Source organism: Salvelinus fontinalis, chromosome 40 (assembly GCF_029448725.1).
Source record: "Salvelinus fontinalis isolate EN_2023a chromosome 40, ASM2944872v1, whole genome shotgun sequence".
Lineage (NCBI taxonomy): Eukaryota > Metazoa > Chordata > Actinopteri > Salmoniformes > Salmonidae > Salvelinus > Salvelinus fontinalis.
In genome coordinates, this window is record NC_074704.1 from 9,608,965 (window position 1) to 9,627,734 (window position 18,770).

Below are 18,770 nucleotides of genomic sequence, written 5' to 3' on the forward strand. Positions count from 1 at the left end.
TGTTTAGGTTGTCGAGGTTCCCCAGATTGGTCGTATCCATAAGTGTCATCCTCCTACTGTCTCTCTCTCCCTCCCTACCTCTCTCTCTCCCAGGAGACTGTCTTTATTAAGCATTGGCCCCTGTGAAACGGTGCTATATGGAGTAAGGGCCCGGTTTGGCATACAGCTGGGCTTCTGGGGGCCAACAGAGAGATAGAGAGCTTTGCTACAGAGGATAGTGAAGAGCTGTGGCTTTGCTACTGGGAGTCAGTTGGCGTGCTCGACTCGATAGTTTGTAATCAACAGTTATTGAGTCCAGGGTTAACTAGACATATAGATTGGAAACGGAAAACACACACTCACTGAAATTGTTTGTTCTACTAAGGGACTGAGATTTAAGGAGGACTAGTGAAATAGTTTGTTCTACTGAGGGACTGAGACTGAAGGAGAAGAGTGGATGAGGACCAGTGAAATAGTTTGTTCTACTGAGGAACTGAGACTGAAGGAGGACTAGTGAAATAGTTTGCTCTACTGAGGCACTGAGTCTGAAGGAGGAGAGTGGAGGAGGACCTGTGAAATAGTTTGTTCTACTGAGGGACTGAGACTGAAGGAGAAGAGTGGAGGAGGACCAGTGAAATAGTTTGTTCTACTGAGGAACTGAGACTGAAGGAGAGTGGAGTAGGACCAGTGAAATAGTTTGTTCTACTGAGGGATTGAGACTGAAGGAGAGTGGAGGAGGACCAGTAGAGGGACGTATCATCTCTGTTGAGGTAGGTGAGATTTTGATGTAATTGAAAGATAATTGTTTTACTGTATTTGATAGCAATTTGTAAATTTTCTAAGTCGTAATATTGCTCAGAAGAAATGTAAGTGGCTATCTATTGGATTTGAACGAGTAATGCGTTATGATAACGGATTTTTAAGCATCAATTTTAATAGGTGCAGCAAGCGCAATTAAATTATATTTATAAAGTGACAAGTTATCTTTTGACGTCAGCCAACAATATGGAGTGATTTTTGTGCCAATTTCTTTTGGTATGAAAATCCATTCATACAATAACCTGAACAGATGCGTAAATCATATAAAACACTTTTTATGACAACATGCAAAAGTTAATGTAGTGGAATATAATAGCTTGATGATAGCAGGCAGCATGTCAAAGTCTATTGGTCCTCAACTCTGTCATACACAATACAGATACAATGATATACACTACAATTATATACAGCTATACAGTATAGATTATATACAATTATACATTTTTACTTATGTCAATTGTTCCCTTTTTCCCCTGTTTAGAACCAAATCTCTTCTCCACTTTGACCACACCTTCCATGGCGATGATGGCTAACTCCACGGGGATGACCTCCAATGACCTCTCCCTGAACTCAACGTCGACCCTTAGCCCGGAACCTTGGACCCCGCCTCCTTGGTACCAATTCCACGTCTGCTCCGTGGCCCCTTACGGATTCATCTTCTACTTTGGAGTCAAAGTCTTCAACCTGGCCATAGGTGTAGTAGCATGATGTACCACATTTCACATATTGCTCTGGTAGTAGTTGTAGTAGTTATAGTTGGGCAGCAGGGTAGCCTAGTGGTTAGAGCGTTGGACTAGTAACTGAAAGGTTGCAAGTTCAAATCCCCGACAAGGTAAAACTCTGTTGTTCTGCCTCTGAACAAGGCAGTTAACCCACTGTTCCTAGGCTGTCATTGAAAATAAGAATGTGTTCTTAATTGACTTGCGTAGTTAAATAAAGATTTAAAAAAATATATATATCTTTTCAATTTGTAAGTCGCTCTGGATAAGAGCGTCTGCTAAATGACTTAAATGTAAATGTAGTAGGACAATGTACTACATTACCCACAATGCTCTGGTAGCATGTTGTTTATGACGAAAATGAAAACGTCACAGTTTGACACTTTCACGTAGTTGGACTATTAACATGTTCAACTACTTAAGACATTGGCTGGAATCTAGGTTGTGGCTTTAGATTTAGCAAAAATTAACAACTAAGGAAGAAAGTTTCCCTTCTTTCATTGACTTCTCATACCCCAAACCCCGGCCTGATCTGCTTGGTCTGCTTCCCGGAAGTCTTGCAATCTTCCACCTTTGGGTTTAGAAACTCTGTGGCAGCATTATGTACTACAGTACCCATAATGCTGTGGTAGTAAGTGTAGTAGCGTGATATACTACAGTACCCATAATGCTGTGGTAGTAAGTGTAGTAGCGTGATATACTGCAGTACCCATAATGCTGTGGTAGTAAGTGTAGTAGCGTGATGTATCTTTTGACCAGAACCATATGAAGTAGTGCACTGTATAGTAGTGCACTATACAGGGAATAGGGAAAGTAGGACACTATATTGGGAATGGGTGCCATTTTGGACTCAGCCTTGGTAAAGATATTCCTGTCACTAACACAGTGTTGTCCCTACTGTCTATGGGGTCTGATCAAAAGTAGTGCACGACATAGGGAATAGGGTGCCATTTGGGACGCATCCTAACACAGTCCTTATTGATACAACAGGCACACCCTGCAACATACTGGTGCTGTGGAAGATCTCCAGCAGGAAAAGTGACTCGTCCACGTCTGACATCTTCATCTTTAATCTGGCTATAATGGACACCTACTTCTGCCTCATGGGGCCCATAGACATGGTCAACAGGCTGGTCCTGGACCACCAAGGCATCTGGTACTTCCAACGCTTTGCCTACGGGGTCAAAGACACAGGACCCCTCTTCCTGGTGGGTAGATAATAAGACCTAGGTAGTTATGTTACATAGACCTGGGTTATGTTATAATCTGGGTTATGTTATAATCTGGATTATGTTATCTAGTCCTGGGTTATATTATAATGTGGGCTACGTTATATAGACCTGGGTTATGTTATAATCTGGGTTACGTTATAATCTGAGTTATGTTATATAGACCAGGGTTATATTATATTGTGGGTTATGTTATATAGACCTGGGTTATATTATAATATGGGTTATGTTATAATCTGGGTTATATTATATAGACCTGGGTTATATCATAATATGGGTTATGTTATAATCTGGGTTATATTATATAGACCTGGGTTATATTATAATATGGGTTATGTTATAATCTGGGTTATGTTATATAGACCTGGGTTATATTATAATCTGGGTTATGATATAATCTGGGGTGTGTTATAATCTATGTTATGTTATAAAGACCTGGGATATGTTATAATCTGGGTTACGTTATAATCTGAGTTATGTTATATAGACCTGGGTTATTATGTTATAGTCTGGGTTATGTTCATATTATATTCTGGGTTATAATGTGGGTTAGACCTAATCCCTCTCCATCTCTCTCCTCCCAGATGTGTATTTGTCTAGACCTGGGTGGTTATGTTATAATAATCTGTGTCAGGTAGCCTAGCAGTTAAGAGCATTGAACCAAAAGATCGCTGGTTTGAATACCTGAGCAGACTAGGTGAAAAATCTGTCCTTGAGCAAGGCACTTAACCCTAAATTATCCTTGAAGTCTGTCTGGATAAGAGCGTCTGCTAAATTACTCAAATGTAAATGTAAAAAACTGTTATAATTTGGGTCATATTTGAATCTGGGTTATGTTATAATCTGGGTTATTTTATGATGTTCATTATTTTGTAGTCTGGGTTATATTATAATCTGGGTCATGTTATAATTAGAATTATGTTATAATCTGGGTTATATATTAATCTGTGTTATATTATAATCTGAGTTATATTCCATCTCTCTCCTCCCAGGTGTGTATCTGTCTGGACCGCTATGTGGCCGTGGTCCACCCGGTGCTGTTCACCGGTATCCGTGACAACAAGATCCGCGTTGGTGTCTCCGTGGTAACCTGGGCCCTCATCCTGGCCTACAGCCTCACCAAGAGCATCCTGGGAGTCATGTCTGTCAACGAGGTGTTCAGCGGCCTCATCCTCTTCGCCTTCGCCCTCATGATCTACTGTAACCTCTCCATCATATGGGTCCTACGCCGCTCCGTAGCCGGGAAGGAGGTGATGCACCCTGTGAAGAAGAAAGCCTTCAAAATGGTGCTGGTCGTCTTGGGTATAATCTTTGTCAACTACCTTCCTCCTGTGGCTCTTGTTCCGTTCTTCTCCTACTACACGTTCGTCCAGTTCCGCTGTCAGGTGACTATAAGTGTGTTCTCCATCATGGATCTGAGTTGTAGTATGGAGCCACTGCTGTATATTACCAAGATGGACAGGCCTGCGTGTGTACCTGGCTGGTGCTGTGCGGGGGAGAGCTCGGCCAAGAAACCCTACGAGATTAATGTGTGATGGGGCTCATCACTATCCTGCCAAGTTTCAAAGTCAGAAAGCCCACTAAATTCTACGATTCCTCTTCTTAAACTCTGATTTTAAACCTTAACTTTAACCGAACCTTAACCATACTGCTAACCTTATGCCTAACCCTAACCTTAAATTAAGATCAAAAATAAAATTTCTGTTACGACAAAGCCAATTCTGACTTTCCAGCTTGGCCAACGTCTGCAATGTATTCGGCCTGGAACCTTCTAGTACCATGTCTTAGAGAGGAAGAAAATGACATAAGCCCTGACTACATTTAATATGTATACCACATACTTACTTCCTGTTTCCATACAAAACCTCTCCACTTCACTCTGTAAGTACACTTGATGACATCTTATAATATAAATCAAATCAAATCAAATCAAATTTTATTAGTCACATACACATGGTTAGCAGATGTTAATGCGAGTGTAGCGAAATGCTTGTGCTTCTAGTTCCGACAATGCAGTAATAACAACAAGTAATCTAACCTAACAATTCCACAACTACTACCTTATACACGCAAGTGTAAAGGGATAAAGAATATGTACATAAAGATATATGAATGAGTGATGGTACAGAACGGCATAGGCAAGATGCAGTACATGGTATAGAGTACGGTATATACCTATGAGATGAGTACTGTAGGGTATGTAAACATAAAGTGGCATAGTATAAAGTGGCTAGTGGTACATGTATTACATAAGATGGCAAGATGCAGTAGATGATATAGAGTACAGTATATACATATACATAAGAGATGTGTAATGTAGGGTATGTAAACATTATATTAGGTGGCATTGTTTAAAGTGGCTGGTGGTACGTTATTACATAATTTCCATCAATTCCCATTTTTAAAGTGGCTGGAGTTGAGTCAGTATGTTGGCAGCGGCCGCTAAATGTTAGTGGTGGCTGTTTAACAGTCTGATGGCCTTGAGATAGAAGCTGTTTTTCAGTCTCTCGGTCCCTGCATTGATGCACCTGTACTGACCTCGCCTTCTGGATGATAGCGGGGTGAACAGGCAGTGGCTTGGGTGGTTGTTGTCCTTGATGATCTTTATGGCCTTCCTGTGACATCGGGTGGTGTAGGTGTCCTGGAGGGCAGGTAGTTTTCCCCGGGTGATGCGTTCTGCAGACCTCACTACCCTCTGGAGAGCCTTACGGTTGTGGGCGGAGCAGTTGCCGTACCAGGCGGTGATACAGCCCGACAGGATGCTCTCGATTGTGCATCTGTAGAAGTTTGTGAGTGCTTTTGGTGACAAGCCGAATTTCTTCAGCCTCCTGAGGTTGAAGAGGCGCTGCTGCGCCTTCTTCACAACGCTGTCTGTGTGGGTGGACCAATTCAGTTTGTCCGTGATGTGTACACGAGGAACTTAAAACTTTCCACCTTCTCCACTACTGACCCGTCGATGTGGATAGGGGGGTGCTCCCTCTGCTGTTTCCTGAAGTCCACAATCATCTCCTTTGTTTTGTTGACGTTGAGTGTGAGGTTATTTTCCTGACACCACACTCCGAGGGCCCTCACCTCCTCCCTGTAGGCCGTCTCGTCGTTGTTGGTAATCAAGCCTACTACTGTAGTGTCGTCCGCAAACTTGATGATTGAGTTGGAGGCGTGCATGGCCACGCAGTCGTGGGTGAACAGGGAGTACAGGAGAGGGCTCAGAACGCACCCTCCACCCTCCCCACAGAACGCACCCTCCTCTATAGTGTTTGATAGTATGTGTTTAGTGATAAACAATACACTGAGTGTACAAAATATTAGGGGCACCTGCTCTTTCCATGACATAGATTGACCAGGTGAATCCAGGTGTCACTTGTGAAATCCACTTCAATAAGTCTAGATGAAGGGGAGGAGACGGGTTAAAGAAGGGTTTTTAAGTCTTGAAAGAATTGAGACATGGATTGTGTGTGTGTGCCATTCAGAGGGGGTATGGTAGTAGGTGCCAGGCTCACCGGTTTGTGTCAAGAACTCCAACGCTGCTGGGTTTTTCACGCTCAACAGTTTCCTGTGCGCATCAAGAATGATCCACCACCCAAAGGATATCCAGCAAACTTGACACAACTGTGGGGAGCATTGGCGTCAACATGGGCCAGCATCCCTGTGGAACGCTTTCGACACCATGCCCCGACAAATTGAGGCTGTTCTGAGGGCAAAAAGGGGTGCAATTCAATATTAGGAAGGTGTTACTAATGCTTTGTACACTCTGTGTATATTCTGTTAATAATTGGTCTCAATGCTACAGTCAGGATTGTAAAAATTAAATGTATTTGAAGCAATAAATGAATAATTATGTGAATACAGTGCTATACATTTACATTTACATTTAAGTCATTTAGCAGACGCTCTTATCCAGAGCGACTTACAAATTGGTGCATTCACCTAATGACATCCAGTGGAACAGCCACTTTACAATAGTGCATCTAAATCTTTTAAGGGGGGGGGGGGGGGGGCAGAAGGATTGCTTTATCCTATCCTAGGTATTCCTTGAAGAGGTGGGGTTTCAGGTGTCTCCGGAAGGTGGTGATTGACTCCGCTGTCCTGGCGTCGTGAGGGAGTTTGTTCCACCATTGGGGTGCCAGAGCAGCGAACAGTTTTGACTGGGCTGAGCGGGAACTGTACTTCCTCAGTGGTAGGGAGGCGAGCAGGCCAGAGGTGGATGAACGCAGTGCCCTTGTTTGGGTGTAGGGCCTGATCAGAGCCTGAAGGTACTGAGGTGCCGTTCCCCTCACAGCTCCGTAGGCAAGCACCATGGTCTTGTAGCGGATGCGAGCTTCAACTGGAAGCCAGTGGAGAGAGCGGAGGAGCGGGGTGACGTGAGAGAACTTGGGAAGGTTGAACACCAGACGGGCTGCGGCGTTCTGGATGAGTTGTAGGGGTTTGATGGCACAGGCAGGGAGCCCAGCCAACAGCGAGTTGCAGTAATCCAGACGGGAGATGACAAGTGCCTTGATTAGGACCTGCGCCGCTTCCTGTGTGAGGCAGGGTCGTACTCTGCGGATGTTGTAGAGCATGAACCTACAGGAACGGGCCACCGCCTTGATGTTAGTTGAGAACGACAGGGTGTTGTCCAGGATCACGCCAAGGTTCTTAGCGCTCTGGGAGGAGGACACAATGGAGTTGTCAACCGTGATGGCGAGATCATGGAACGGGCAGTCCTTCCCCGGGAGGAAGAGCAGCTCCGTCTTGCCGAGGTTCAGGTTGAGGTGGTGATCCGTCATCCACACTGATATGTCTGCCAGACATGCAGAGATGCGATTCGCCACCTGGTCATCAGAAGGGGGAAAGGAGAAGATTAGTTGTGTGTCGTCTGCATAGCAATGATAGGAGAGACCATGTGAGGTTATGTCAGAGCCAAGTGACTTGGTGTATAGCGAGAATAGGAGAGGGCCTAGAACAGAGCCCTGGGGGACACCAGTGGTGAGAGCGCGTGGTGAGGAGACAGATTCTCGCCACGCCACCTGGTAGGAGCGACCTGTCAGGTAGGACGCAATCCAAGCGTGGGCCGCGCCGGAGATGCCCAACTCGGAGAGGGTGGAGAGGAGGATCTGATGGTTCACAGTATCGAAGGCAGCCGATAGGTCTAGAAGGATGAGAGCAGAGGAAAGAGAGTTAGCTTTAGCAGTGCGGAGCGCCTCCGTGATACAGAGAAGAGCAGTCTCAGTTGAGTGACTAGTCTTGAAACCTGACTGATTTGGATCAAGAAGGTCATTCTGAGAGAGATAGCAGGAGAGCTGGCCAAGGACGGCACGTTCAAGAGTTTTGGAGAGAAAAGAAAGAAGGGATACTGGTCTGTAGTTGTTGACATCGGAGGGATCGAGTGTAGGTTTTTTCAGAAGGGGTGCAACTCTCGCTCTCTTGAAGACGGAAGGGACGTAGCCAGCGGTCAGGGATGAGTTGATGAGCGAGGTGAGGTAAGGGAGAAGGTCTCCGGAAATGGTCTGGAGAAGAGAGGAGGGGATAGGGTCAAGCGGGCAGGTTGTTGGGCGGCCGGCCGTCACAAGACGCGAGATTTCATCTGGAGAGAGAGGAGAGAAAGAGGTCAAAGCACAGGGTAGGGCAGTGTGAGCAGAACCAGCGGTGTCGTTTGACTTAGCAAACGAGGATCGGATGTCGTCGACCTTCTTTTCAAAAGGGTTGACGAAGTCGTCTGCAGAGAGGGAGGAGGGGGGGGAGGGGGAGGAGGATTCAGGAGGGAGGAGAAGGTGGCAAAGAGCTTCCTAGGGTTAGAGGCAGATGCTTGGAATTTAGAGTGGTAGAAAGTGGCTTTAGCAGCAGAGACAGAAGAGGAAAATGTAGAGAGGAGGGAGTGAAAGGATGCCAGGTCCGCAGGGAGGCGAGTTTTCCTCCATTTCCGCTCGGCTGCCCGGAGCCCTGTTCTGTGAGCTCGCAATGAGTCGTCGAGCCACGGAGCGGGAGGGGAGGACCGAGCCGGCCTGGAGGATAGGGGACATAGAGAGTCAAAGGATGCAGAAAGGGAGGAGAGGAGGGTTGAGGAGGCAGAATCAGGAGATAGGTTGGAGAAGGTTTGGGCAGAGGGAAGAGATGATAGGATGGAAGAGGAGAGAGTAGCGGGGGAGAGAGAGCGAAGGTTGGGACGGCGCGATACCATCCGAGTAGGGCCAGTGTGGGAAGTGTTGGATGAGAGCGAGAGGGAAAAGGATACAAGGTAGTGGTCGGAGACTTGGAGGGGAGTTGCAATGAGGTTAGTGGAAGAACAGCATCTAGTAAAGATGAGGTCAAGCGTATTGCCTGCCTTGTGAGTAGGGGGGGAAGGTGAGAGGGTGAGGTCAAAAGAGGAGAGGAGTGGAAAGAAGGAGGCGGAGAGGAATGAGTCAAAGGTAGACATGGGGAGGTTAAAGTCACCCAGAACTGTGAGAGGTGAGCCGTCCTCAGGAAAGGAGCTTATCAAGGCATCAAGCTCATTGATGAACTCTCCAAGGGAACCTGGAGGGCGATAAATGATAAACAGATCTTTCTCATTTGATGTATAAGGTGTAGTAATTCACCAGCTATATTTGACTTCCTTCATGTTGCTAAGACTGTAGGGTGGGAGATGCAACAATGGCCTTGAGAACAGCACGAAGTGTGTTGGTGGTCTTTCGCTGGTCTGTGGTAGGTACGGTCTCATTCATAACTTTTCAGTAATCATCTTTCTCCTATCCTTTACTATTCAATCTATAGACATTTGCAAATTGCTATATAACAATTCACAATAAGTAGCTTCCGAAGGTTTATCCTGGTGTGTATTGTTCATTTCCTTGTTCATATTCATAGCTCTCCCAAGCGGAACAAATATATTTAAATATACTTAAATTAATATATTTTATTACATTTTAGTATGTCTGTGACAAATATAACTAAGTATATTTAAAATGACCTAAATTGAAGCAATTCTAAATACATTTATTAATTGTACAATTTCTAAAGACTGTTGACATCTAGTGGAAGGCATGGGAACTGCAATTTGAGTCTTAAGTCAATGGATACTGTAATGGCATTGAATAGAAAACTACAAAACCTCCCAAAAAACTACTTCCTGAATGGATTCTTCTCAGGTTTTCGCCTGCCAAATCAGTTCTGTTATACTCACAGACACTATTCTAACAGTTTTAGAATCTTTCAGAGTGTTTTCTATCCAAATCTACCAGTTATATGCATATCATATCTTCTGGGTCCGAGTAGCAGGCGGTTTAATTTGGGCATGCTTTTCATCCAAAATTCCGAATGCTGCCCCCTACCCTAGAAAAGTTAAGGCAGCCCCCCGCACCTCTCTGATTCAGAGGCGTTGGGAAATGCCTAGTCAGTTGTACAACTGAATGCCTTCAACTGAAATGTGTCTCCCACATTTAACCCAACCACTCTGAATAAGAGAGGTGCAGGGTGCTGCCTTAATCAACATCCACGTCTTCAGTGCCCAGGGTATAGTGGGTTAAATTCCTTGCTCAGGGGCAGAACGACAGATTTTTACCTTGCCAGCTCGGGGATTCAATCCAGCAACCTTTCAGTTACTGGCCCAATGATCTAACCACTAAGCTACCTGCCGCCAATGTAGGAGCTCCCTAGGTGAGTCCTCCTTACCTTTACTCGACTCAGGCTTAGATATGCTGTCCATGTTCATGGATCTCCTTTCTTGCCACGACTGAAAAAAATAAATACATGTACTGTACATACAACTTTTAACCATTGTGAGAAGACCGTATTAGCAAAAGGACATGCATATTTACATTGCCCTTGGCTGGAACATGAATGACAAGGCTAAAGTCAAGACATATTTCACACAAAAGTAGGAAGGATGCACAATGCATAACATTTTTGGTGATAGCCAAGTTCCTTTCAATAATGTATGAATTGAGGATGAGAGAATCTCAAATAGAGTTTGGTAGAGTTTGGTTTGAGAGCCAAACTGAGAGGCTGTCCTGTTAGGAGAGGTTTTGCTCACCTGCAGACAGGTGTATTGTGTTGTATTTCCATTGTTGGCTATTCATTTTAATTTAGGAAAATCCAGCATTGTTTTATAAAACAGACTTTCCAAACGTGGATCTGTTGTAGTCAAACGTGGGTCTGTTGTAGTCAAACGTGGGTCTGTTGTAGTCAAACGTGGGTCTGTTGTAGTCAAACGTGGGTCTGTTGTAGTCCCCAACAAGTTATTCCTTTTTTTGTCCACATATGGCTTATGTGCAGGACATTTATTTTATATTTTATTCCAAATCCCCCCCTTCATAATGACCAACCTTCCTGCCTACTGGCACAGTACTTCGAAATGGAATTGTATTTAACTTCTGGCTTCCCGCAGACTGTTTTTGTGCAACCCAATACAATTGATGGCAATATTAACGTATGTAATTCATTTTTTCCACCAACTTTCATGTAGTTGCCTTGATCAGCCTGAGCTCTTATCGCCGAAACACAAAACCTTGTGACACCATGAAGGACCCGACGCTGACTCTCAGCCGTTCATGCCTTCACTCAACCCGAGTATACCCTGGTCCTAGCTGGGCAGTTATGCTACTCCCAGACTGCATTGCCCAGCATACAATCCACAGGCTAACATAGGCAATTAGCTAGCACAGCCGAAGTCTATACATGCCATTCCATATTTATTTTGGGTCATAATCATGCTATAATGAGGAAAATATCATCATACCATTGCCCAATAGTCAACTGCATTTCAATCAAAATAATTTGAACTCAGATGCTAATCTGGCTGACATATATACAGTTATTGCTGATGACACTAGCTAGCCAAGTTAGCTAGCTAACCAAACCCATGATGATGGTTAGCTAGAATGCTAGCCATGACCCTCACAGAGACGTCCTTGCAAGACTGACCGCAAAGCGCACCTGGACGGCCCCGCCAGTGGGTACCCTTGAGTGTATGTTGAACTAGATGCGGAAGTTGGACGAGCGAGACGTCTGCATCTACCTCAGAGTTATAGCTGCCTCTCCGGTATGCTAGCCGATAATAACCACAATATGGTTAGTCTAACCATTCCTGGTAAACTAACCTATAATAACCACTATACAGGCCCTATAGACCAGTACAGGCCTAATGATGATACTAGCCTATAGTAACCATGATACAGGCCCTATAGACCAGTACAGGTCTAATGATGATACTAGCCTACAATAACCATGATACAGGCCCTATAGACCAGTACATGTCTAATGATGATACTAGCCTACAATAACCAAGATACAGGCCCTATACACCAGTGCAGGTCTAATGATGATACTAGCCTATAATAACCACTATACGGGCCATATAGACCAGTACAGGTCTAATGATGATACTAGCCTATAATAACCATGATACAGGCCCTATAGACCAGTACAGGTCTAATGATGATACTAGCCTATAATAACCATGATACAGGCCATATAGACAGGTACAGATGTCAAAGAGCTATTTTAAAGCAGTCTCAGAGGTCAACTTCAGGTGGTCCTCTAACGAATTGGATGGTCTCACTTCTCTTGGTCAGGGCCTCATCCCTCTCTTGCACAGCTTTCACAGACTCAGGATTGGCGCTGTGCAGTTGTAGGAATAATCTTTGAAGCCCATTTCCTCCTCTTCCTCTGTCATAGGAAGTGAATCTAAAAATTCCTCCTCTTCATGCCTTGCAACCTTCACAATATCCAAATCGGTTGCCAGTGGGATGACAGGGATGGAAGCCCTCAACGTCACCAGCCGCTCCATCGTCAGCCGTCTCCTAACCACATCTAAAGCCTGTCTTCTCTGTACTCTGTGTTTGAGTCCATGTGCCGGTCCAGCCTGCTGAAATGGGTGGAGCATCCCGTCATTGAACCAAGCTCCTGCATGATATTGACATGGCCCGACTGCCAATGACAAAGGAGCACCCTCTCCTCTGTGTTCCTCACATTGTTGATCTGAATGTGCTTAGATATGTTGAATCTTGACAGTGTTGGGAACATGTCTATCAGTATCCATGTCTGATTTCTATAAATGTATCTGCCACACCACGCCTAAATGTATGCTTATTGGTCAGTTGCGGCCATTTTGTTATTTCCACAATTATCTCATTATTGTGTGCATGTAACTGTACTCAGTCTCTCCTTTACTTTTAGCCAAGAGAGACTGGCATGCATAGTAATAAATATTAGCCCTCTGATTACAGTAAAGAGCAAGACAATAACAGCTTAAATGTCCTGTTTTGAATCCATTCTGAAATAACTGCGTAAAATCAAATCAAATTGTATTCATCACATGAGCCGAATACAACTGGTGTAGAGTTAAAAAATAACATAATAACACAAGTGGAATAAAATACACAAAATGGAACAATATAAAGGGAGTACCATACAGCCTTAGCCTGATTATGCAACCATTTGGATCAGTTATGGGTCTATACCATTTATGTCCAGAAAGGTACATTAGCAGGCTACTCACATGGTGAATTTTGATCACACCACCGTGCTCTCTCTCTCTCTCTCCTTTTAAATTCACAGCCAGGGGCTTATTTATTACAGAAACCGTTTACCGTTTATAAACAAACGGAAGCAAACATAGAAAAATGTGAGTTTCTATTGGACAAATTCAGGTAGGTTCCTCCCCGTTTCGTTTGCTTCCAATTAAGAAACGCTTTGCAACAGAATCAGCATAATGAATATTCCACAGTTCTTTTGATTTCTTTGTTTTACATTCAGCAAGCAAGAGCAAGCTGCTGTCGTAAATAAACACTCAAAATAAGTGTAGCTTTTCCTGGGACTCCAAGAGCTAAAGAGTAATTACTAGAAATAATGAACTATTTGAAATGACAGGCAGCCTAGGATAAACATATCACTCGAAAAAGAAGACATGCAGATCGTCCAGTCATCCACATGGACAGTTGGTATCAACTACTCCAAAACCCAATCTAATCCAATAACTTTTTTCCACATTGAGGAACCATCTCCTTTCGACTCCAAAATGTCCTTTAACTTTTCTAGACGCTCTTCAGTGGACAGAGACTGCAAAGAAACCCTTAAATTACTGTGAAGATAACTTTTTTCATGAGCTGTGGTCCTGGCATAATTTTGTGACGCAATCAGGGCTGGATTAATGCAGGGGTTTACCAGGGCTGGATTAATGCAGGGGTTTACCAGGGCTGGATTAATGCAGGGGTTTACCAGGGCTGGATTAATGCAGGGGTTTACCAGGGCTGGATTAATGCAGGTGTTTACCAGGGCTGGATTAATGCAGGGGTTTACCAGGGCTGGATTAATGCAGGGGTTTACCAGGGCTGGATTAATGCAGGGGTTTACCAGGGCTGGATTAATGCAGGGGTTTACCAGGGCTGGATTAATGCAGGGGTTTACCAGGGCTGAAGCCCCTGGGGCCCGTGTGTGGCCAAGAGCCAACAACAAATGTATAAAAACATGTAATAAATAAGTATTTTTACACACACACACACACACACACACACACACACACACACACACACACACACACACACACACACACACACACACACACACACACACACACACACACACACACACATATATTGTTGGAGTCAGAAATGTACATACACTTAGGTTGGAGTCATTAAAACTTGCTTTTCAACCACTCCACAAATTTCTTGTTAAACAAACTATAGTTTTGGCAAGTTGGTTAGGACATACTTTGTTCATGACACAAGTCATTTTCCCAACAATTGTTTACAGACAGATTATTTCACTTATAATTCACTGTTTCACAATTCCAGTGGGTCAGACGTTTACATACACTAAGTTGACTGTGCCTTTAAACAGTTTGGAAAATTCCAGAAAATCATGTAATGGCTTTAGAAGCTTTTGATAAGCTAATTGACATAATTTGAGTCAATTGGAGGTGTACCTTTGGATGTATTTCAAGGCCTACCTTCAAACTCAGTGCCACTTTGCTTGACATCGTGGGAAAACCTAAAGAAATCAGCCAAGACCTCAGAAAAAAAATGTAGACCTCCACAAGTCTGGTTCATCCTTGGGTCCAATTTCCAAACACCTGAAGGTAACACATTCATCTGTACAAACAATAGTATGCAAATATAAACACCATGGGACCACACAGCCGCCATACAGCTCAGGAAGGAGATGCGTTCTGTCTCCTAGAGATGAACGTACTTTGGTGCGAAAAGTGCAAATCAATCCCAGAACAACAGCAAAGGACCTGGTGAAGATGCTGGAGGAAACAGGTACAAAAGTATCTCGATCCACAGTAAAACGAGTCCTATATCGACATAACCTGAAAGGCTGCTCAGCAAGGAAGAAGCCACTGCTCCAAAACCGCCATAAAAAAAAGCCAGACTACGGTTTGCAACTGCACATGGGGAGAAAGATCGTACTTTTTGGAGAAATGTTCACTGGTCTGATGAAACAAATATAACTGTTTGGCCATAATGACCATCGTTATGTTTGGAGGAAAAAGTTGGAGGCTTGCAAACCGAAGAATACCATCCCAACCGTGAAGCACGAGGGTGGCAGCATCATGTTGTGGGGGTGCTTTTCTGCTGGAGGCACTGGTCCACTTCAGAAAATAGATGGCATCATGAGGAACAAAAATTATGTGGATATATTGAAGCAACATCTCAAGACATCAGTCAGGAAGTTAAAGCTTGGTCGCAAATGGGTCTTCCAAATGGACAATGACCCCAAGCGTACTTCCAAAGGTGTGGCAAAATGGCTTCAGGGCAACAAAGTCAAGGTATTGGAGTGGCCATCACAAAGCCCTGACCTCAATCTTATAGAAAATGTTTGGGCAGAGCTGAAAAACAGAGTGATGGCTAGAATTGGGACCTTTCTCTTGCATTTCAAAGATGATAGTAGAAAAGAATTGTTGTTTTTTTCTTTGTATTTTCTTCTACCAGATCTATTGTGTTATATTCTCCTACATTCAATTCACATTTCCACAAACTTCAAAGTGTTTCCTTTCAAATGGTACCAAGAATATGTATATTCTTGCTCCAGGGCCTGAGCTACAGGCAGTTAGATTTGGTATGTCATTTTAGGCAAAAATTGAAAAAGGTGGGCTATCCCTAAGAACAAACAGCAAAAACATATACACGATCAAATACAAATCTTACAATCGACTATTTAAGACTACCAGAACCCACTGGATTCTCCAATTACATTCAATGAACTACAGGAGAAAATACAAACCCTCCAACCCAAAAAGGCCTGTGGGGTTGATGGTATCCTAAATTAAATGATAAAATATACAGACCACAAATTCCAATTGGCTATACTGAAACTCTTTAACATCATCTTCAGCTCTGTCATCTTCCCCAATATTTGGAACCAGGGACTAATCACCCCAATCTACAAAATTGGAGACAAATTTGACCCCAATAACTACCGGGGGATATGCTTCAACAGCAACCTTGGGAAAATCCTCTGCATTATCACCAACAGCAGACTCGTACATTTCCTCAGCGAAAACAATGTACTGAGCAAATGTCAAATAGGCTTTTTACCAAATAACAGAACACGTATTCACGCTCCACACCCCAATTGACAAACAAACCAGAACAAAGGCAATGTCTTCTCATGCTTTGTTGATTTCAAAAAAGCTTTCGACTCAATCTGGCATAAGGGTCTGCTATACAAATTGATGGAAAGGGATGTTGGGGGAAAAACATAATACAATATAAAATCAATGTACACAAAAAACAAGTGTGCGGTTAAAATTGGCAAAAAACACATTTCTTTCCACAGGGTCAGGGGGGGAGACAGGGATGCAGCTTAAGCCCCACCCTCTTCAACATATATGTCAACGAATTGGCGAGGGCACTAGAACAGTCTGCAGCACCCTACACCCTACTAGAATCTGAAGTGAAATGTCTACTGTTTGCTGATGATCTGGTGCTTCTGACCCCAACCAAGGAGGGCCTACAGCAGCACCTAGATCTTCTGCACAGATTCTGTCACACCTGGGCCCTGAAAGTAAATCTCAGTAAGACAAGAATGATGGTGTTAAAAAAAACGGCCCAGTTACCAGGACCACTAATACAACTTCCATCTAGATACCATTGCCCTAGAGCACACAAAAAACTATACATACCTTGGCCTAAACATCAGCGCTACAGGTAACTTCCACAAAGCTGTGAACGATCTGAGAGAAAAGGCAAGAAGGGCCTTGTATGCCATCAAAAGGAACATAACATTCGAAATACCAGTTAAGATCTGGCAAAAAATACTTGAATCAGTTATAGAACCGCTTGCCCTTTATGGTTGTGAGGTCTGGGGTCCGCTCACCAACCAAGAGTTCATAAAATGGCACAAACACCAAATTGAGACTATGCATGCAGAATTCTGCAAAAATATCCTCTGTGTACAACGTAAAACACCAAATAATGCATGCAGAGCCGTTAAATTCTACAACAACCTAAAAGGAAGCGACTCCCAAACCTTCCATAACAAAGCCATCACCTACAGAGAGATGAACCTCTAAGAAGAGAAGAGAAGAGTTCTCTAAGCAAGCTGGTCCTGGGGCTCTGTTCACAAACACAAACAGACTCCACAGAGCCCCAGGACAGCAACACAATTATACCCAACCAAATTATGAGAAAACAAAAATATTTTTCCTTGACATATTGGAAAGAATTTAAAAAAAACTATGCAAACTAGAATGCTATTTGGCCCTAAACAGCGAGTGCACAGTGGCAGAATACTTGACCACTGTGACTGACCCAAAATAAAGGAAATCTTTGACTATGTACAGACTCAGTGAGCATAGCCTTGCTATTGAGAAAGGTCACCGTAGGCAGAGCAGGCTCTCAAGAAAAGACATGCTGTGCACACTGCCCACAAAATGAGGTGGAAACTGAGCTGCACTTCCTAACATCCTGCCAAATGTATGACCATATTAGAGACACATATTTCCCTCAGATTACACAGACCCACAATGAATTCGAAAACAAATCCAATTTTGATGAACTGCCATATCTATTGGGTAAAATATCACAGTGTGCAATCACAGCAGCAAGATTTGTGACCTTTTGCCACAAGAAAAGGGCAACCAGTGAAGAACAAACAGCATTATAAATAAAACCTATATTTCTTTATTTTCCCTTTTGTACTTATCTATTTGCACTTCTCACTCAATGTCAACAAAACAAAGGAGATGATCGTGGACAGACGAGTACAGTAAGTACTGTACTACATGTTCACCCATGACTACGTGGTCAAGCTCGCCTCCAACTCAATCATCAAGTTTGCAGATGACACAACAGTCAGGCTTGATTACCAACAATGACGAGACAGCTTACAGGGTGGAGGTGAGGGCTCTGGGAGAGTGGGGCCAGGAAAATAACCTCTCACTCAACGTCAACAAAACAAAGGAGATGATTGTGGACTTCAGGAAACAGGAGAGGGTGCACCCCCCTATTCACATCGATGGGACCGCAGTGGAGAAGGTAGAACGCTTCAAGTTCCTTGGTGTACACATCAACAACAAACTGAAATGGACCACCCACACAGACAGTGTGGTGAAGAAGGTGCAACAGAACCTCTTCAACCTCAGGAGGCTGAAAGAATTTGTCTTGGCACCTAAAACCCTCACAAACATTTACAGATGCACAATTGAGAGCATCCTGTTGGGCTGTATCACTGCCTGGCACGGCAACTGCACCATCGGCAAGTATGCCCAACGCATTACCGGGGGCAAACTACCCGCCTTCCAGGACAACTACAGCACCCGATGTCACAGGAAGGCCAAAAAGATCATCAAGGACATCAACCACCCGAGCCACTGCCTGTTTACCTCGCTATCATCCAGAAGGCAAGGTCAGCACAGGTGCATCAAAGCTAGGACCGAGAGACTGAAAAAAAAAAAAAAATCAAATGTACTTATATAGCCCTTCTTACATCAGCTGATATATCAAAGTGCTGCACAGAAACCCAGCCTAAAACCCCAAACAGCAAGCAATGCAGGTGTAAAAGCACGGTGGCTAGGAAAAACTTCCTAGAAAGGCCAAAACATAGGAAGAAACCTATAGAGGAA

At 43.8% G+C, this 18,770-nt stretch overlaps 1 protein-coding gene across 1 annotated transcript; it reads left to right on the plus strand.

Moving 5' to 3' along the window:
• The first annotated feature begins 1,323 nt into the window (after positions 1-1,323).
• Positions 1,324-4,281, plus strand: LOC129839256 (G-protein coupled receptor 4-like). Its single transcript, XM_055906565.1, has 3 exons — positions 1,324-1,492; positions 2,508-2,725; positions 3,739-4,281. The coding sequence occupies exons 1-3, from the start codon at positions 1,324-1,326 to the stop codon at positions 4,279-4,281; spliced, it is 930 nt and encodes a 309-aa protein (XP_055762540.1).
• The last annotated feature ends 14,489 nt before the right edge of the window (positions 4,282-18,770 follow it).